Source organism: Toxotes jaculatrix, chromosome 4 (assembly GCF_017976425.1).
Source record: "Toxotes jaculatrix isolate fToxJac2 chromosome 4, fToxJac2.pri, whole genome shotgun sequence".
Classification (NCBI taxonomy): domain Eukaryota; kingdom Metazoa; phylum Chordata; class Actinopteri; family Toxotidae; genus Toxotes; species Toxotes jaculatrix.
This window is the reverse complement of record NC_054397.1, coordinates 19,127,219-19,149,898: the sequence shown is the minus strand read 5'-3', so window position 1 is coordinate 19,149,898 and position 22,680 is coordinate 19,127,219. Positions and strand designations below refer to the sequence as shown.

The 22,680-nt window shown below is 39.4% G+C and overlaps 1 protein-coding gene across 1 annotated transcript in view; it reads left to right on the top strand.

The window, feature by feature from the left end:
• rbm20 (RNA binding motif protein 20) overlaps positions 1-22,680 on the top strand; it is a 48,208-nt gene that overhangs the window by 10,148 nt on the left and 15,380 nt on the right. The window contains exons 2-4 of the mRNA XM_041035148.1: positions 19,799-20,840; positions 21,258-21,322; positions 21,744-21,853. Coding sequence (XP_040891082.1) covers positions 19,799-20,840; positions 21,258-21,322; positions 21,744-21,853 — 1,217 coding nt within the window. The remainder of the gene's footprint in view (positions 1-19,798; positions 20,841-21,257; positions 21,323-21,743; positions 21,854-22,680) is intronic.

Below are 22,680 nucleotides of genomic sequence, written 5' to 3'. Positions count from 1 at the left end.
GTTACATGGTTAATATGATGTCAAGCCTACTCATAACTTTGTCAAGTGTTAAGATGTTTGATACATGTCTTTGAAGCAGTTGAAGGTGTGATGTGCTGCGTGATAAGAAATTGGACACAGTTCAGTGACAGGGCTGTGTGATGGATGATGGATGTATAACAGTACCATTAGGAGATACACTCAAGTCAGGAGTGGCTCTACTGGGATAAATAGACTCCTTAGTGACGGACAGTTAGTGGTTTGTTTTGCACGTCTCTGTCACTATTTATGACTTTGTCCTGTTGTCATTACTTTTCTCTTGGTTTTTCTTCTTCTTTTTTCCTTTTAGGTCTATTTGTGGTAAGCTGTCTTTTATGTCAAGAAAATATGTAGCATGTAGATCAAGGGTGAGGGTGATAAAAACACTGGTATTTGACCTCAGTAATACAGCCTGACCCCAGGGTAAAGGGTTTTATCCACAGGAATTTGGCAACTTTTTAAAAAGATGTTTTTGCAAATTCATAAAGGTCACCGCATCATATTTTTATCAGGGCAGGTCTATGAACAAGTAGATAAACTATCAACTCACTGTAAATAGATCAGCTGAACACAATTGGGTACTAAAGCTGTTGTGGCCCTTTTGACCCATTTCAGCGTCATCCATCCAAATTTGGTATTTTTACCAGTTATGAGCACATGTCCTTGTAAATATAAGTGTTTACAGGCTTCCACCTGGAGGAGTTCATGGCTTTCCCCTTTAAGTATTACTATTACTATCATCAAAAAAGTATTTTTAATCATATGAGAATCTCTTCAGTTGTTGATTAAAAATAACTTTATTTCATTAAACACTATATCATGCATGGTGATGCCAAACCTTATGTGATTATTCGGTTTAATTTTTTTGACATGTCTATCTTGTCAATGCGAAGCACTTAATAAGCATTACCGAACTGACTTGTTTGTTGTTGAGGCAGTAAAGCAACATGTGTAGGTTCTAAAACTAGCTTTTACGTGTATCGTGTTGCTTGTCTTGCAGATCCAGATTTATGGGTCTGGGGTCAGCAGTGTCCCACAAGGACATAGATGTTCTTTTCCATCAAAGGAAAGGAAAGCCATGACCAGCGTTAGTCTTCGTCTAATGAACTGCCTCTGTGTTTTCACCTAATTATTATACTATACGAATGAGGGTCTCATGTCGCAGAGGAGGGCTAATCAGCACTCTTCACAGATCTATACACATATGACTATATGTGGCAATGAGTGGCAGCTTAAAGAAGCTTAGTGATTTGTAGTGGTATTAAGACACAGATATGTAACGTGTTTGGCTCATGTTGCATTTTGTCCCATTCCTATTTATTTTTTCCCCTACTGAGGTGAAAGGGAAAGCTGGGCCGAGGGAGTAGAAAGTAGAGGCTGCGTATAAATTGTCAGACATGTCATGTTGCCGTCCCACCCTCCGGCTCTCCCCACGTTCGTTTAACAGCAGGTGTATTTGGAATAACTCTTAGTCAGAGTTAGAGGTTAATAAATAACTTTACAACTCAGCAACAGTAATTGTAGATACAATCTACACTGATGTTAATGGACAACAATGTCTGATATCCACTATGGAGTAATGGGTCTTAATCGTGTGACCGACCTCTGCCAACAGAGGAAGCAGGTGAACAGGACCACTGACATTATGTAGAGTTTTTGACAGTCGACAGTCTTTGTCCTGTTCAATCCATGCAGTCGCTGGCTTTGCAGGATTTGTGGTCATATATTAAATATGATGACTTTATTTAAGTTAACTGACTAATTTTAATTAAGTTAATTGACTAAAATGATGTTGTCCCCCAATTCTTTCAAAATGGGGGACAGTTTATCCTCATAATAACTGTTTCATTTGAATTCCGCTGGACTGGAGAACAAAATCAACACACAACATTACATGTGTCACTGTTATTTTCCATTTGTAGGATTTACTTCTGCTGTATGATTGACCACATATTGCCTTTGTAATATGTGAAATTCAAAAACTGTCTAAACTGTTACTACAACTTAGTTATAGTTACAGTTTAGACAGTTTTTCTGTTCATTTGTTAGATTGTGACATTTCAGACCTTTGCCCACTAAGCTAATTATAAGACTCACTTATTTGAATGCTAGGCTGATACCAGTCAGATGTTACCCTACCATACATTTTTGGTTAGCATCCTAAAAGTTAATTTTACACCTCAGTGTGAGAATAATTGACTGACTGAGCTAACCTTTATGTTTTCATGAAGTATGATGGTGGCTTCAAGACTTTTTTAATCTTTCTTTCTGTAAATCAGGCTGCGTTTGACTTGTTAAGTTTAGTTGCTTCTGCAGCTAAATTGTCTGTCATTGCTGTGGTGAGAGGAAAGTTTCATGTAGCACTTTGTGCCTCCTGGGTCCTGGAAGGAGTGAAACTTCTGCAATAAAGCAACTCTATTTTACAGAAACACTGCAGCTACAGTTACACATTAACACGGCCGCTCTTCCCTTAAGCTATTTCGCACTTTAGCCGTCGATTTTACACCAGTGGGATCCCACAGAACTTTGGAACAGATTTACATTCAAGGATTAGATTTAAATGGACTGAGCAGGATGGCAATAGGAAGAGAGACCCTCAAGAGGCCACAGTGCCACCAGTGAGAACCACTTAGTCTGTCACCAAGTCCACTTTGTATTATCTTTCCTGTAATCAAAAACCACTGCGCTTTGCCAAACTCCCTGCACCATAGTGAATAATTTAATAGCAGTCCTTTATTAATATGTTTTCCAATCTCTCTCACTCAAGAACTTCATTTCCAGCTGAACTGTGATTTCACAGTGCGTCCCCGGAACAATTGCTCAGCATGTTTGCGTGTGTGTCCAATGTTTCATCAAATGCTTTTAATGATCCCAGGTTACTGGGAGAAACTGGGACAAAGGAAAAGGAAATCAGAGAACGTGTTTATGTCCTGTGAGTTAACATGGTTATAACATGGATTTACATGCAGCTGGTCAGTAATCCTTCCATATTTTGAAACCGGCATATTTAAAGTGCATTTAAAGTAATGTTCTGTAAATTACCTGTAGCAAATATATGACTCTGCAACTTGGAGATTTATAATTTTCTATTTTTTGTTGGTGCATTTAGACTGATGTCAGAGTTTTTATATACTGTATTTGGATTTTGCAGATAACTTAGTGTCCTCTCTTGGCTGTTCTCTTCAGTGGAAATTGACTTATTTAGATGTAGACACTGTCCAGCTCCTCGGGCACAGTTAGAGGTTAAGCTGCTTGCTCAAGAGCACCTAAGATGCCGTAATGAGGAAGGTGTGTTATTTTTGCTTCACCACCCAGATTCTTTCTGCTAGTCTGGGGATCTTTCAGGCACAGATTTGTTTCTCTAATGTTCAGGCCACATCATCAAAAATATTCATTCACTGTATTATCATAAAACATATCATTCAATTCTACAAATGCAGTTACAGATAAGCTCTCAGAGTTGATATTGCACAACTTTACAAACACCTACTTAAACTCAAATATTTCTCAACCTGCAGAAGTTGAGCAGCAACCATTCTTGCAGTCAACACATGGATGTAGATGCATCAGTCTAGTCCTACCTCAGTTACAAGAGTTTGATCTGTGACGAAGCTCAACCTCTGTGCCACTGAGTGTACCAAAGGGTGGAGTGTCAGGGGTTCATAATTTAAAATATTTAGGGTGTAGTGGTGAGTCACGTAAGGTTTGTGGGTCTGGAGTGAGTCACTGTCTGTCAGCACAAACCTTACATAACACTAAAACAGTTACTTTGGAAACTAGGTCAGGCGTCATCATTGTGTTGATGTAACAAGTTTGAAGCTCTTTCTCTTTTTCGGTGTTGGTACTAATTATTAATAAATCGCTTTGCGCTGTTTATCTTTAATAGCAATGTCAGAATTGCTTTTCAGTTCATCGATCATGTAGGTTAATGACTCATGAGTGAGTGAAAGCAAAAGAATTCTCATTTTATTATTTCACTTGACTCATTGCTGTTATATAACCCTCTCTGTCTCTTTCAGTATGTTATACTTGGTTCTTTTTCCACCACCATCGTCTTTTCTCTAATTTTCTCTTCCCACACACACATTTGTGTGCACATAGACGCAGTCACCCACACTGGGTTAGATGACAGCCCAGAGGTGTGATCACACCCGTTCTTTGGTCCAATCGTTCTTGGAAAAGTTTACAGAATGTTACTGCACATCTGGAGCATGTAGTCAAATCCAGCTCATCTAACTTTGGGTGAGCATCATGAACTTGTCATAAGTTTACTCTCTCTGGTGCTCGTTACCAGTCAAGACAGATGCATGATCACCTGGTGATGGGGCAAGAGGTAGAGCTACAGCTGAAACTGTCGAGGTAAACAGACAAGTGCACTAGTTTTGCTGCATAACAAAGCTCACACACCATACTGTATTGAGACTATATGAATTAACAATATAAATATGATACCAATTATTATTTTCAGTTATTAGAGCAGAAAACGTGCTTATTATTTAACATGGACAGTTTGTCCATGTTTGTCACTCTACCTGGAATAAGAGTTTAAAGAGATAACGCCTCTGTATCACAAAGACAACTTAGCATTTCCAGCATTATCTCATAGTGCTGGCTCCAAGGTAGAAACAAAATTACATCAACCCCTATTTGTGGCGTCTGCAATCAGCCTCTCTGTTACAGCTATCATCAAGTGTCAGGGATGAATGAAGAGATCTTTCTGTGTGTGTCTTGGGGGGAGGGGAAGGTTGGTGCCCCCCACCCCAACCTTACCTTCCCCCCAAAGCAGAGAGGGTGGAAAAGCTTTAAACAGTGAAAGAGACAGCAGGAGAGGGGTGTAGATGCATTCACAGAGAGAAGATAATAGAGCAGTGCTGTCATGCCTGGCAGAGAAACAGATTAGAAATCAGGCATGATAATGAGCCACCTAAAATACCCACTGTGACGAGGGAGGGGTCCTGGAGGATTTCCTGTTTGTCAGCACAAGGTCAAAACTCATTCCGAAGAGCTTCCTGTCGATTAACCTCCCAGCTAATCAATTGCACTTTAGGGAGGTGGGAGGGCACAGGTGGTGACTTCTGACTTCTCCTTAGAGACAGCCATCATTAAGTAATTGGCTATAACTGAACTGCTGATATGAGTCTGATCTCTCTGTTCCAAGTTTCTCCAAGTAACATGAACTGTTTAAGCTAAAGTGAGCGTATGGTGCACACGAAATAAATAAAATTGCATTCATGTTTTTGTGTGTGGGTCTGGAACAGCTCAGATACAGCTGTCAGTGACTCATAAATGTGAAGATAGCAGGGCAGTAACCTTCCTGCCTCCCTGCGGTGCATGGATTTGCCAGTTTCCCCCTTGCAGACAGCAAACTGCAGATAAAACTTTTCTGGCTAAGATCGTCTGCAAATGCTTTATTTTCTCATTATTCATTCAGCAACATGTCTCCCCAGAAACACTGCCCTTGTTACACTGAATATGACTGGACAGTTTTCATTGGAAATACTTTCAACCAGGGAAACAGCTCCTTTAAAAAAACAGTAAAAACAGCAACGTCTGTGGATTATTGAAAAAAAGCGACATTGGACGGCTCGCTTCCTTATCAATAAATCAACAGATTTTAGAGTATTCACAGAATTTGAAAACAGCATGGCCTATCAACAACATGATAAATCAATATTAAAGTCTCAACACTTTTCTTAAAACTTTTTTTACTCAGGATCTCCTACACTCACTCTTTCATGCATTTCTTTGGTCCTTGGTCTCTGTGACCATGTTTTCACTCTTTTTTTTTGTAGAAAGATTTTTTTTTTTTGTAGAAAGACAAACATACAACAGATTCAGATTCATTTAGCCAAACATTTTATTCACAACTACATTACTATTACCGATCATGTTATCAGGCCTGGATTCAAATATACCCAAATGTTACTCAGTATATATGTAATTGATTACTGTGCTAATCAGTGACATATAAGAAGTTGGGATGGAGGATAAAAGGAAAGGAAGGAAGGATAAAACCTTTAGTTTTACATGATTAAAATTGTGTGCTCATTGGCTATGGTCTGTGGTGAAACAGTCTTCTATTTATGTGTGTGTGTGTATATACTGTATGTATGTGTGTGGTTTTTCTACATATTCGTCTCTGATTGAAGAAGTCGATTATGATAGCACCTGCTAAAAGTGTAATATCTTACACAGGTAGTAAAAACTGCTCCAGGCGCTTCACTTCTTCAGGAGCACTTTCTGAACAAATACGTCAGATCCTACCATGTCATTTCTCTTTAAATATGACATGTTTACCCCTCCTCACTGGTTTTCCCCAGTCTCAGATGCTGAAATTGTGTATTTGTAGGTATAAAACACAAAATTAATGGGCTTCTGTTTTATGAGTGTGTTTTATTTCACTGACCAGGCTCCACAGAGAAATCCCTCGATGGTCATTACTCCAGGCCATAGCCAACCCATTCTGTCCACCAGCTTTGAGGGGGATTTCTCACTTACACTGGAGTTGTGCTGGACGACTTTCTCTTTTTCCTTTTTTTTCCCCTTTTGTTCATTTGTCATTTTGGGGATTCTGTGGAGCAGCTGTTGGGAAAAGTTGCTGAGTTCACTCACTTTCATTGTTTGGGCTAATTTGTACTAATGGCTATTCGAGCAGCCTGTGATGCCAGCAGCTTCCTGGAATGAGACGTGTTGAACCATATGGCCGCTGTGCCCTCCCTGTCAGACCTGCATTGCATCTACTGTGTGTGTGTGTGTGTGTGTGTGTGTGTGTGTGTGTGTGTGTGTGTGTGTGTGCTTGTGCGTGTGCGTGTGCGTGTGTGGGACTGACTGTTTTCCCCTAAATGTTTCACCCATCTGTTGTCTTCACTTTGAACAAGACTCTAACATGATAGCACAATACTGTATTTCAGCATTTCGAGACACTTGAGACAACCATATTACTCCATTTTCAATTTTCATATTAAAAAATTGCTGAATTAGTCTCAACACATTTTGGGTGGAATCTAACTTAATTGAATTGGTTGTCAGTACTATAATATTACCAGACACAAACAGATTATCACATATAAGCTTTAGCGATTTATTATATGCTCTACAATCCTAATGACCTCCCTACTCTGTTAATATATAACTTTGCGTTGGCCCATAAATTTTGAACTTATTTGTGTATATGTGTATATGTGTGTAAATCAGTATTACCAAGAAACGTGTTAAAATAGCACATAGTCCACTATGTCTGAAATCTTTAAAGTAGAAGTTCAGTGCCAGTTTTGTTGAACCTGGGGTCCCCTAATGATCCCATTCAAACTGAACCCAATATACTTAAATAAATGTAAATTGTCTCTGATAACTGATTTTTCACCTGCGGCTTTCACAACATTAAACAGTTTCAGTTTTTTAGATACTGACATTAGGCACCTTGTTTTTTTTTTATAATTCTTTAAAACCAACCAAATGTATTTTTAAAATATTACTTAACTATCTTTTTCTACCACCCTTTTCCTTCTTTTCTGATTTTTTCTGCTCTCTGCTCTGTGTGTTCAGCCTCCTTCAAGTAGGGAATCCTGCACATGCTTGCCTTGGTTCCCTATCATTTTCAACCACATGCTTGGTGTAAAAAGAGAATTGCAAAGGGTGAGTGAGTCTATGAACACCCTGGAAGCCATATCACAGGTCTTACACTATGGCTGAGGCACATGGACATACTATAATGAAATTTTCCGTGTGAGAGGTTGGGAGTACGTGGCAGATGGGGGCCATTTTTAAAAACAACTTTTTTACTGTGTGATATTTTAGACCTTCGAATAGTATATTACACTGAATGATCACACATTGATTGCTGTTGCAGGGATTTTATTTGTAGTTTTCCCTCTCTTCTTTTGGCAATCATGTTCAACCACCTGCCACAGTGGTGCTGGGCTGCCTTGGACTATTTATTTACTCGCTATACATTTTTATGGATCTCACATATTATGTTTTATATTGTCTTTGAAAATGTACATTTTACTAATTTCCCATAAATACACAAATGTTTTAGAAATAGGTTATGAAACCCCTAGAGCTAGTCTAAGCACTGCTCAAGGGCAATAAAGTAATTATTTTATTTTATTTTTTTTTTTAAATGATGGGTGGTGAGAAGAGAGCTGCACTACCATTGGTTAGAAAGTCAGTGAGTGTGGACAACGCAGCTGGGTTTGATTGGTATTTGTGAGCATGACAGCAGTGACAGATGGTAAAATGCAGTGCTTGCTTTGGACAGAGATGGAGCAGAGTGGGAGTGAGGTAAGAACGGAGAGCGAGAGGGTGATATGAAAAAGAAGGAAGGAAGGAGAGGAGAAGGACTGAAGGAGGGGTTGTGGGAATCATCGTTACGTCACCTTGTACACCAATATAGCTCTGATGTTGCTGACCACTGTCGGGAAAGACTCCAGTCAGGTGCTCCTTACTGTGCCCTGCTGCTGCTCACGAACAATAAGACTGTGGAAAATCTTAATGGTCCATTTTATATGTTTATTTTTGGAGCTGCGGAATTTCATAAAGAAAAATGATAGACTTTTGATGTGTCACTGGGCAGCACAGCAGCAGCCAATGAAAAAGAAATTTACTGTCTCTACTCAGGCAGCAGCCAGCTATAAATAACTGCTTCAGAGCAGCAGGAAAAATGGCTGGTCAGGCTCAGTCGTCAAAGCCAACACAATCCTAACCCACTCCTCATATTACTTCACCTCTGAGTCTTATGATTCTTCCTCTGCTCGAATTCCTATCTCACAAATATTTCTCTCATCCAACTTAAACAACATTAACTTGCTAAGGAAAAGGAAAATCTTTCTTCTCCTTTCTTTTTGTTTACCTGATCTGGGCTCACTGTTTCCCATAATTCTCCATCTGATGTAGTTCCCTCTCCATCAGGTATTTTTTTTTTTTTTTTGTCAAACTTGTTGCTACTGTAACAGGAGCTGTAGCTTCTGTAAGTTTAGACTTTCCCTGCAGCCTGTGCGGTCGCCATCTTTCTTTTTTGCCGGCAGTAACTTTGACAGACCAGATGGATCTCTGATGTCACTCTGTCCAAAGTCCAAGCAAGCTGTTTTGAGATTCAGTCACCTGGTCCCCCAGCTCTCAGCACCCAGTTTGACACTGAATGTCAGCAGTCCCAGGTAACTGGGGGGCTTTTCGTAGCTCTTGTCAGCACTCTCACATCAAAACTGACCACAGAACACCTGATAAGAAAAGAGGGGCCAGTGTTGATAATCTGTCAGAAAAATGGTAGCGGTGGAATTCATGGTTTACATTTGAAAGCGTTGTGTGTTTACTCAAGAAAAGTGCATCACTAAGCACATGTGTAGCCCAGACTCTCTTGACTCCTGCTTCTTGCTTCTTTTCATTTTTAGCCCTTTGTCATCAGTCTTCAGTCTTCCAAAGCCTCACACAGGTGTCACTCTTAAGTCCTCAAGTGGTCACTATGTCAGCAGAGCTCTAACGACTAATTGCAGTTTTCCTGCAAGGGGGACATATTTGTAGGAATGCTCTTAAAGTTCCACAGTTGGGAGGCAGCTGTCAAGTCAGAGGGTTGTTCTTGACCTGTGTGTTTCTCTGTGACCCCAATATCCCATGTTACGCCGTCCCAATGGTGGAAACAAGATCACTTACAGCTACCAAGTGTGTGTGAGAGATAAGTGGGGAAAAATGTTTCTCCAGCGTAAGCCTCTCAGGGTTTAGTTGCATGTCTCTGGGCCTAATGTGTGTTTGTGTGCGGCTCAGTCAGTGACTTAATGCCAGGCATGTGAACTTACAGGTTTATTTGACAGTGAATGGCCAGGGCCTGGTACATGTGATTCTTATTAAACTTTTGTTTTCCTTTAGATATCACTTCATAAAACCCTGTGACTGATCCCCAACATAAATCTGACCATTTTACAAGCATCATCAGAGAAACATGGTATGAATCAAAGTGATGCCTTGCTGTGGACGGGCCAGTCTTATGGGGGTTGCAAAGGGCCAGACCCCACGTCTCTGATGGCCAGGACACCTCACCCATTGCTAGGGTGCTATAAATCAGGAACCGCTCCCCCTTGCAACTGTGCCAAATGCGGAGCAAGGCAAGCTGACCCTGCATCCTCACCCATACCTCACCCCATGCAGCCGTCTCTCATGGCACGATGGTGGCTATGTGTTGACTTTGCAGACCACGGCTACGTGTCTGATTTGTTGAAAAGTTAAATTAAGGCTGGAATGTCAGAACAGTTTATGCCATATTGGGAAGAGTAAGAGTTGCACTGTCTCCTTTTGATTAATGTCTTGAGTCACGCATTCTCAAGTTCATGCATATCTGATCATTTGTCTCTGTGTGCGAATGAAAGTCCACATTTGCTTGTGTGCACTTGGTGTCTGCCATGAGCACTCTGTCTATAAAGCAAAGTTTTTGCCAACTCTGTGAAAGGGTCCTGTTCCAAAGGTGAGCAACCAAAGTGACATTACATTATGAGTCACCTTATGTAAAACCACTCTCTGAAAATGTACATCGTGACTCCCAGTCTAGCAGGCTGGAATAGAACCTGCTGATTGAAATGAATACAGTGCCCTCATACGGCAGGTTGACACATCCCTGTCAGACCTCCTGGGGCCAGTTATGGCAATATATGGCACCACCTAGTGGGCCATGGAAAAAGTGTTTCTGGAGACACCTAGTGTGTGTGTGTGCGCGTGTGTGCGTGTGTGTGCCTTTTTTCCCCCCTTGTTCATAAACTCTGTCCTGTCATACAGTGGCAGGAAACATCAGATTTAATAAATGAAAAATACAAATGAACTAAAAACGAGCTGAAATAAAATGTCAAGTGATAAGTGCATTTTCTAAAGCTTCATAGAAAGAAATCAGCAAGGAGTTTTAGGAGATTTTAGGTTTCAGATTTTTCCAGTTACTTTATCTGTATCTAAGATTTCTTTCAAAGCCAAGTTTGCTGTTGTAGGTGGAAACAAAACTCCCACCCACACCTACAGTACTTGCATTTACAGAAGCTCACCAAATGAGGATGGTGCTGCCAACAGAGCATCTCACAACATGAGCTTAAAACAACAGTTCTCAACTGAAACTAAAAAACTAAAAATAAATTCTGTATATGTTCTTTTTGTTTTGAAATATAAAGTATTGTTCATTGTATTTAGATAGAAAGATTGCTCATACATAATTATATATGTAATACGTATTAATTACAATTATATATTGGTCATACATTTGAGTTGTTTTAACACCTGTATTTGTATTGGACCATAAAACTGGGCCTGACTGTAAACTTAACCCTTTGTCCATGGTTATATTAGTTCACTGCATTTCTGTGGCTAATAATAATCATAATAAAAAAATATAATAATAATCAGAAGAAGATTAATAGGACTTGTGGTACTGGCACAGGATAAAAAGTGACTTGTTCTTTCTTTCTGTTCGGGTGTGATATTAACAGATGGAGCGACTGTAAATATGTCAGTGCGATGCCTCCCTGGGAGTTGAATACTTATGTGCTTAGGTAAAGCACTCATTTACAGCGGCTAAAAATCCACAGATAGAGCGAGCAGAAAATAAAAAAAGATCCAGTAAATGAAATTTCTCAGCTTACATGCATTTTTCTGTAAAATTACTTTATCGTGTACTTGTTTTGTTTTTTGTCTGCAACAAACTGTACTGAGTAGAGAGAGAAAGATAATGAAAGGAAAAAATTAATCATATAAACACATAAGTGAAATCCAAACTGTCCTTTTATAAAATGGTGTTAAAACAGGTTGGTGAAATGAATCACAAATTTATGAAAATATATTACACTTTCTTGGTTATTTTTATACATTATATAAAAGGAAATCATTTAATTGCAAAAGAAAGGACATTTCATTTGCTTTTTTGCATTCTCAGCTCACATAATTCAGGCACTAAGGAACATGAAACACACAGAAACAAGCTTTAAAATAGCAGATACTCTTGTTGCGGTGTGTTTCAAGTCTGTCGTGCTCCCTCGGAGTCCCGTGGACCGCATCCTCTGGAAAAAGCAAAAACAGCTCAGCATGTGTTCATATCATGGCATAGTCGAAAAGACTTTAATCTACTGAACCATCTTAGAGCTTCAGCTTTGCTGTTGCACAGCCTGTGATATTTAAATATTTCCCTGTTTTTCTGAAGGATTTTCTTTCCATTTACTAGAACTACCATTTTAAATGTTGTTCAAGAGCCAACAGTTGGATTATTGTTTACCTTTACTGTACATAATTTATTTGTAAAATTGTACTTAAAAATAATAGGGTGTTTACATTTTCATATTCATGGTTTATAAAAATAGTTTTTAAATTTTTTTTTAATTTGTCTGCCCAAAATAAAATTAACTTATACACACAATGAAATGTAGGACAGTCTCTTGACAAGCTGACTGACATTTTAGAATCACAGTAACATAACCTCAATTAAAACATTAGTAAAACAGATTTGCACTTTGACCTTAAATTGGCTTTTTTTGTTGTAGCTGTTTAAACCTACATGAAAGAATGCCAGTTTATTTAAATAAATTTGTGCCAGTCATCTAGGTCCTCTTCTTCTCCTTGTGATATCAGAGCATCTCGCAGGGACAAAAGAGGCCTTTTGTAGTCTTCAAACACTTCCACAGAGTTACAAAATCCATTGCTCAAAGCTGTTATCAGTGGTTTGCTTTCACTGAGTTGGGTGCGGACTTTGAATTAGGCTCTGTGTCTGTGTATGACCAGGTACAGTGAAAATGAAAATCTGTGCCAGGACAGAGACCACTGTAAACATTTTGTCTCACAGACTCAGTGGATTTAATTTGTGGGTGGCATTTTGTGTGGTGTTCTTTATTGTATTTTATACAGCTTTGAGAGTGACGGGAGATTTGATTTAAACTCTTACATGTGTTCCTACAAAAGCTGGATGTGGCTGTGGCTCAGTAGTAATCAGACGTTTGGTTGTTTTCTTCTTCTCTGAACCTGACTGCTTCTCTACATTCTGCTTTACTTGGGCCAAACTGCTGCCCGTGTGGAAGCAGCGGTTTCAGGACTGCACAGCATTAACCGAAGGCTTCCTCCTCTGTAAATACTTTTTTCCCCCAATGTGCCTGTCTACCCCCGTCCTCACACACACACATGCTGACCACTTGTGACTTTTCATCACATGCGTCTCTTCTGCCTGTCCAGTTAACACAGGGAAGAAGCGTCACTCACATAGGGAAAAGACGACTGGCAGTGATGTTGTGCTAGTGTACATGTGCTAGCATTAGTCGTCGTGTAAGAGGGTAGAGACGTAATGTCAGTCTCAGCTGCTGGGCAGAGGTCAGACTATGGAGAAGCAGTGCAGAGCGTAGTGTCAGAGGTGTGACTTGGACCTCCTCTTCCTGACTTTTCAAGGTTTGTGTGTTTCTTCTTATACCACCAGGCTTTTCAATCCAAGTCTGTAGTAGTGTTGTGAATGTGACAGTGAGTCTCGTCAGCAGGTCTGTGTTGGGACGCTGGACAGAGGAAGGATTTGTGGTTGTCTGTGGAGCTGAGTGTTTGGACATTGTGGGATGTTTTGGTCGATGTTTCATTGGTCTCAGTGGAGGACTATTCCCTCGCTGGACATGAATCCTTGCTCTAATTTGTTACTTCCTCCAATGAGGCTCTGTGGACCGATTGGACCCATGTGGCATTTTGTTATGACTACCGAGCTGTCTTTGATCTTTGTGAAAGTGAGGACAACGGGGCTTAGACCTGGACTTTCAAAACTGAAAGTGTTTGTTTTCCAAAGCTGTCCTGAAAAATACCTGATGCAGTTTGCTAAAAGTATTTTCATACTTTGTGCCACAAGGTATGCATTTGTAGAAATGTGTTGAGAGGGTTGCTGTGCTTTCAGATGTTTCTTCAGTGTTTATGCATGTCTGACTAAAGCTGAAGGTTTGCGATGGATCTTAAAAACTGGATCACACTTGTCTTCAATAATTTAATAACTGTCAGTTGTCAGTTGTTTTTTTGTTTTTGTTTTGTTTTTGTTTTATGCAAAAAGGGTAATACTGCCAAGTTTTTTTTTTTAATGTAAACAAAATACTTTACTTCTTATGCATTCTTTTATTGATGAATGGTAGTGTCTAGTTTTGTCAGTGAGTTATTATTTACGTTTTATTTATTATTTTTATTATACAGTTTAGATTTTTTCTCAAGTACTGTGGGTTGTTTACAGCATACAGAATGGTCACCATGCTCTGGAAATCCATCATTCAAAATTAAATTAGAAATGAAGAGTGTTTTTTAATAGATTATGATAAATAATTTGCAGACATCATGATGCAGTGTTATGCTTGTCGAGCCAGCCTCTTGGACATTACGACTATCACACTTTCTCGTCAGGCTTTGCACCTGACATTAGACTTGGCACTGGATGGGAAAACCTTGCCTCAGTAGCAGATGGGAATTGAATGTCAATTCAAATATTGCAGCCATTTCTCTGTGTTATTTGCTCAACAGTTTCAGAAAACATGATGTGTGTGTGTGTTTTCACAAACTGATCCATGGACCTACATCTGACAAAGCTCCAATGCAGAAGCCAGCAGAGGTATCACTTAAATGCGGTGCTCATTACGTTTACAATCCCCCATTTTCTTTTAGTAGATGGTCTGTAAAATCTGGTCAGAGTATTTAAAAAAATACCCTGAGTAGAAGTCAAGTGGCTGAGTCAGAAGAGGAAAGCAGGGACCATGCAGGAAGAACCTTAAACTTGATTAATACTCCATTAAATTTAATCCACTGCTTGACAGTTATGACAGTTATGTCCTCACTTTAAACACACACAGCCTTTGTTTTTAAATGTGCTCAGTAAATAATTTTGACTTGCTTTGTGGTATTTTCCTCTCTAAGCCTCATGAGCTTTTTTATGCTTTGTGTACCTTATGCTTTTTTATTTGTGAAACAAAACAGAAATATGTTGAGGTATGTAAATTTGCAAATTTGTTTACATGGCTGAGTTTTTAAATGGCCACATGAGGCTATTCTGAAGACTGAGCTAATACTGTCTGTTGCTCTGCCATGGCATGACTTTGAGTGTCAGAGGCTTTTTTTGGCTGTCAAAGGTACAGTCTCCAATGGCTGAGCAACAGTAACACAGGGAAAACAGACTATTGTTGTATTTGAAAAAATAATTTACAAAAATAACAGAACAGTTGGAACATCACAGCCAGAAATAAGATTTGTATTATTATATGTATTATTATAATCTGATCTCAAACTTGATGTTATTAAATACTTGCAATGATTTTGTCTTTGAGATGCAAGTTTCCATTATTTCCTAATGGGAATAGAAAATAATGGAAACTTGCACACTTGAATCGACCCTGATTTAAGCTCTCTGGTGCAACTTAGAGGTTTGTCGAACTGGATAGTTGGTGCTGCAAATTCATAAAAACATTTATGCTTTTTTGTCACCCTTAAGACAGTTCTTCAGTACAGAAGGAAGCAAGAATGTCTTTTTGTTTATGTGTTTTACATTATATCTCTTAATGTGTCAAAACAAGTTTATTTCCCCCCTCAAAAATTTAGTTTATCACTGCTGACAGGTGAAATTCTTCAGTAATGGCTTTTTTGTCTGCTACTGAAAGCTTAATAGTAGCCACTGGTTCACCGCATTGTCTGAATTAGCAAGTTTTTTTTGTTTTGTTTTGTTTTTTGGGGTTTTTTTTTTTGGTAAACTTTCTGGTTTGCTCAACAATTGACATGACTTTGATGACTTTATCTTTATTATTATTATTATTATTATTATTATTATTATTATTATTATTTAAAGCTGTATTCCCAGCTGGTGTAAAAAGAGTAGATTATACCTAAATAACATTTTGCTACCCTGCTTTCTGTCCGAATGCAGAGACAAAGAAATGATCATACGAGTTACAAATTACACATCTCCAGCCACTGTGTCTGGCAGTGCATATACCCATTTTTTTTTGTTTTATTACAAGTGTAGCGTGATAAACACATCCTGTGTGTGTGTGTGTGTGTGTCTGGGAGTGTGGCTGTGAGGTTTCAAATAGCATCATTAAATCACAGTGAGACTTTACTCACTTTCCTCATTATTATATTTGCGAGCTTCTCCCTCTTGTCATCCCTGTCTGCAGAATCCCCTGTGTGGCTCTTTTAAACACACCTGGTTGAAGTTAGTTTGACACCTATAATCTCTATCGTCATCACAAGATTGGTCTGAAGTGTCTAGCACACTCTGACAGCTGCCCAGGAGTCCATATTAGTCTATTAAGGACACTGTGTCTCGGGATGGCAGAGGGCAACTCTAGTATTTATAGCTTTGAGTCATAAGTTGGAATGGTGTAAGTGTATCTCTCCATCAACGTGCTTGTTCGCTTAAGTGTGTACAATCGGCAGCAAAACTGGGGATTGTCCATTGTCCAAAATGCGTCAGTTATCATAATTACATGCGCTACTACCCCTTAGATTGTGGTGGGTGAATTTCTACAAATATAGGTCTTTTTTTTTTTTTTTTTTAACTTTTTTTCTATTGTATATGTCGCAAATACATATAACACAAGTCATGCAAAAATGCCCATGTGATCCTTTAACTCAATGCATATAACATTTTATTTATATTTTTAATTTTAATTAATTTTTTGCCTTACAATGCAAACTGATGTTTAGCCTAAAATATCTACGATGTTTACCAGATATTTTTTAGTTCAATGATATATTTGAAATACATAACTTGAAATAATATTTTAATGCATTTTCACCTTTTTATTTTGTTATAGATTTTTTTAAATCTAGCAGTTCTTTGAGTGCCTTAAGTTGTCCTAAATTTTCATGAAGTGTGTTACAACATTATCCACTATGTGTGAAGACAGTGGGGGCAACAGTGTGAAAGTGATAAATTGGTGAAAAATGGTTTTAAAAGATTTCTTTGAAAACTTTAGCTTCAGTGGATTTAAACCCCAATGTTCCCCTACAATATTTATTTATGTTTGTACTTCATTACTATTTAAACCAGCAGTATAAAATAATCTTTCTATCTGAAGTGAGTCAAATTTCTGCCAAGTTTTCAGACTTAAAATTTTAATTGGTGCAGCTTGGCTCCTAATCCGTGTCAGAGGTAACTGGACAAATATTACAGTAGTAAGTCATAACACTGAGTTAGACTAGTAAATGGAACATGGATGCCACAAGGAAAAGCTATACTGATGCAACTAAGTTATTGTGATGTAGTGCTATGGACACAGATTGAATTATCAGTGATCTCGATCTGTTGGATTACTTGATTCTGCTTAGGTTTTTGTCTTGCACCTACATTATGCAGTTTAGTTTAGTGCAGTTTAACACCTATGAAATAATACAGTGTTTTAACATTAACAATGAGTCTTAAGTCAGTTTATGTAGGTCTTTGGATTTTTCTGTCATCTCAAAATGCAAATGCATTGAGTTTTCATTTTCTGGCACAGATGTATGATGTCAGGACTATCCGTCTCCAGCAGGATAGTATACTGAGTATGAGTGACGGCTGTGATATGATGTGGCGGTGCGATCGCAAGACCACATAACACCCAAAGAGGCCAACAGGAAGACAGACCTGGAGGTGATAATCTGCCACAAGATTCAGTTGCATAAATTCATATTTATGTCTCTTGAACTTTTTTAGATTTAAGGAGAACCACAGCCTGTTTTACAACCCATCTATCCACATGTCTGTGAAGGATCCGTGTCAGCATAATTACCAACAACCATAATGTGTCAGCGTCCATGTGCAAAACTCTATGGCTGACAAATCTTTGTCTATAACAATTTAGAGTTTCACCATGCATAATCTGATTGGTCTGTCACCTTTCAGCAGGGGTGGTAGCAGCAGTGGCTAGATAGGGGGTGTCGGGTGCTTAACATAGATGATGTGATGAGTAGTTGAGTAGACTAAGTTTAGACAGCATGTGAGAGCATTCATCAAAAATTGAAAGGACAGACCAGTCAAACAGGGTCATAGCACCAGTGAGTACAGTTTTAAGTGGTTCTGTTACAGCAGTTTGTGTTGTAGGAAGCTGGTGTACAGTATTAAACCAGTAAGAAAACAGACTTCTTGGGCTGCTAAACTTTTGACATTTCACCCGTGCTGTAATGAGCTGTCCCTCTTATACTTCCACTATTCTCTCTTTACTCAAGAAATTAAAATTATGTCGATGTGACCCACCTGTAAAAGATTAAAACTTTCCACATTGGTGAAAAGTAACTGAAATGATGTTTGAGCTGCAAAAGGAAAAAGATGGAAGTGATTGATTTGTCACAATGTTACAATATCTCATAAAAGCTGTGGTTGGGGCAAACCACAGTGACGTTGTCAACCAGAAAGAGGGGAAGAGCAACAAGCAACAAGAAGACTGAACAGCAGAGCAGAGACAGAGAGTCTGTCAGTGCTAAAGGAGCCAGTCTAGTGACACAATATGGTTGGTGTAAGGTGGCTGCTGTCTGTTTATGTCTACGGGCTTAGAAAAGAACTTGAAGATGAATTGTCTCTGTATGAGTTCACTGACTTTGCAGATGACTTCTCTTGTCAGCAAACTGGATAATTATATCAGTGAAACCAGCAGACAGAAAGGATGAGAACCCTAGGTTTCAATTTTTCTTCTATAACTTTTGCTTCATCATGCCCTCCATATTCATCTCATTCCCACTTTAATATTGGTTACCCTATTGTGTAGTGCATGGGCATGTGGTTGATAGACTTATCAGAAGGTTTATAAAAAGTAAATTGTGAAAGATTACAATATAAGATACTCTGGGCATATTGCAAGCTGAAATGATGAACAGTAGTTTTCCTGTTACTTTCGTCAATCGATAAAACCAAATGAAAACAAATTTGCTGACCATAAACAAAAACATTGTTAAGTTAGAGAACAGGTTCATCAGTAGTAAACTGCTGTGTAATACCTCCTGGCACTGATTACTTCCTTTAGTTTATCCTAAACCCAGCAGCACTGACAGACAGCTGATTGCTGTGCCCAACTGCAGGACATCTGCTGTTTGATCACTTGTAAGATTCGACTTCTTTGCTGATGCTAGCTGTAAAGAAAACAGTTGTGTGAATGGAAAGAGAAGAGGAAAACAGTGGAGTAATGACTAAATGTTTATTTGAAATAGTAATCAGTTTTTTCTGTGGTTTTATGTAATCATAAACAAGTATTTAAATAGTGTTTGCATAAAACAAAACACTTGGATGAATGTTTAGGACAAATTCTGCTGCTTAAAGTACAGGTGCCATTTGAGATTGATATAACATTCACAATAATGCCCCTGTATTGCATCTTACCTGCTAATTGAAAAGCAAAACTAGTCCCAGTCACCTTCCACTAATTGTCTTTGTGAGCAGTATTAATTGTATCCAGTCTGTGTTTAAAACGTTTAATAGACTCTTGCTCTGCCTCCACAATCCATGCTTCCATATCCTGTTCAACCAGTAACCATCTTGAAAAATTTGTGTTTTTAACATTAATTGCAGAGTTCCATAAGAAACATACGTTTCTTGAATTTCAATACTGAGACCACCCAGCCTCATTCATACTGGTTCCTGCATTGTGTCTGTAACCGAGCTGTTTTTCCTCCAACTCCATTGGCTGAATTCCTGCAACTCATTGCTCTATATGAAACTGACATTCCTGAGTTGGCAACTCAGAAAGTCTGAGCATCTGCAGAGTGGAGCATGCTAATGATCACTGATACAAGCACAGACTTCTCAGCTATTATGTGAAAACTAACAAAGGGGGTGTTCTGTTTTTTTCCCATACAGCCTCAGTGCAGTACCTGTGGACAGCACCGATAACAAAGCCCTCCAGGTGGGTGGCCAGTTGCCAGGCAGTGTGCAGGTGGGGCCTCAGCAGCAGAACCAGCAGCTCCTCCTGACTCCAGCTAGCCTCCAGCTTGCTCAGCTCCAGGCCCAGCTCGCCCTCCATCGCCTCAAACTAGCTCAGGGGGGCAACACAGCCACTGCCGCCTCTGTTCTCAATCAGGTTCTTTCCAATGTCGCCATGTCCCAACCCTTGTTCAATCAGCTACGGACTTCCACCATGGTCGGGAATCCACAGGGTGCCTTCTCCACAGGAGTGCTAGGTCTTCCCTCTTCAAATTCAGCCTTGGGGGCCTTGGTGGGTGGTTTCCACCAAAACCCAGGGAACGTGAGACTGAACCATCCTGGTGTAGGCGGCACAGTGGCCCAGCAGAGCGCGGAGTATGGAAAAAAGTCAGGTCCAGCTTACCCCGCTGATACTGACAGGCGTCTGCAGTACAACTTAGTTGGTGGGACATCTGCAGCATCAGTCACTGGTGGTGATGGACAGTACACAATGATTAACTCTCAGGCAAAAAACATGAAAAATGTTGGTTTTCAGAGAGATTTCTATGGGCAGGATGTGCAGGGACAACAAGCTGGATTTAGTGTCAATGAGCAGAACATAAATGTTTATAACACCAGTGGGCATAAGGAGCAATGGAAAGGCCCCGCTAGCATGAGCCACAGTGGAAAGGATATGGTTTCTAATGCTGCCTCTGTGTGGACAGCAGCTGGGCAGCCAATTCGGTCCCAAACAGAACTTTATAACCCAGAGGAGCCAACCTCTGACCCCAAGTTCAATCACAGCAGTGGGGTTTCCTCTTTGGGGTCAAGTGGCACACAGGGATTTGGGAGCTACCAGCTCCGGCATGGAAGCGAAGAAACCCAATCTTCAGGTACCAGGACACTTCAACCATATCAAGTTAATGATTACCACGCTGTCACGCCCACTCAGCTGCCACACCAGTGTAGCATCTGTGACAAGAAGGTCTACAACCTCAAGGTGAGTGATCAGTCCATATTTAAATGCATCCTAACATTACACTAAAAACTAAACATAATTATTCACTACAAGTATGACCTTTATCATCTACTTTACTTAAAAATAGACAATGGAGAATTATACACACAGCAGATTTTTCAAACCCTAAAATGATCAAATTGGAATTTCAGCCTGATAATAGTTTATTAGTAGTTAATAGTTTAATTTATTGTAGCAGTTTTGATTCGAGTAACTAACTAATCCAAGATGTTGTCTCTATAATTGCCCCCAGCCACGAGCTAATACAATAGGTATGTAAGAGCTACTACCGGAGGGCAAGTAGTAAGCTTCCAGTGTGTCCAACCTGTTTGAGTCTATGTTTGGATGGTGTGTATGTGTGTGTGTGTGTGTGTTCATATGTATGCATATGGTTTTTAGGACTGGGACCAGCACGTGAAGGGAAAACTACATCTGCAGAATCGAACATTGTACACAAATGAAAGGTGAGTCCTTTGCAACTCAAAATTGTACTGGGCAGAGCTTAAAGTAGGCTGTGGTGACAACATGTGCTTTCCCATGTCATTTTACTACGGAGTGATAATTTCAGATATTCACAAAGCCAGTGGTTTCACATGGTTTGTTCTGTTTTTGGTAGTTATCAAAAAACTTGATGTTGGCTTTTATTATTATCCTTGACCATGATTTGGTAATTTTCCCACTCTCTCTTGTTTTGTTTTTTTAGATTTAGCATCATATTGATTATATGAGAGCAAATCTCTCGAGTGCTGGAAGCATTTCATTTTCCTTTTCCTTGCTCTATATTCAGCTGTCTTAATGTTTCTATGAATATGAGCTCTGTCACAAGATATGAGTGAGCGGGGCAGGGGAGAGGCAGCTAAAATCAGCCTTCTGTGATTGTTGCAGCTCCGCCGTGGTATCAGCTGGAGCTGTTCACTACGCTGTCGGCAGGCCTTCTGATGGAGGTCTGAACCCCGGAGGGACGAGCTCCATGGTCTACTCTGTTGCGAGTCAAGGTAGGATAACCCATTCATCACCTCCACCAACCAAGTGTCCCTTTTTGCTAGTGATGTTCGAGTGATGTTTTTCTGATTGCCGGAATACGTGACACAGAGTGATAGATGGAGGTCAGGGAGTATTTTTAGAGTTATGTGAGCGTATGAGGCAACATGTTTTTAGAGCTCGACACAGTGTATTTTGGTACAGTTTAATGATATAATAAAGTGTTTTGAAAACCAAAATGTCGTGTTCCACAACTCTAACGTAAACCTTAATTTGTACTTTTTGGGGGTTTATGTCTTTTGGTGCACATATTAAAACTGCAAACCCACACAGCTTTTGACTTCTGTGTAATGCTTCTCTATACATAAACAAATCGAACACCTGTTCTCTATCATAGCGATAGTATCGCTCCACTGTATTACATATCTGTTCTGTATTCCCTTATGGATAATATCATTAAGACACACTTTTCTGTGCTGTCTGTGGGTGGTCCGGAAAGCAAAACTTTATGTCTAACCCTCATTGTTCACCGTTTTCATGGAATGTGTCTTTTAGCAGCCTCAAGTTGGAGAGATGTTCTCCCACTCTGAGAACCACGCTTACATATGTAACCTTTCATTAGCTGCATTTACATGCACGTTTTTTCATCCTGACTGAAGGTTTTGGGTCGACCGTTTACATGAGATGTGATTTAATATGGTCTTGTGTTTACATGTGCGTTTACATTTAATTGGAACAGCTGTGTGGCCGATACAGAAATGGTGAATACGTCATGCATTCGTTTTCTTCAACAGCTATCTTATTTCTTTGGCGTGTATTTGATATTCTCCCAGTCTAGTTT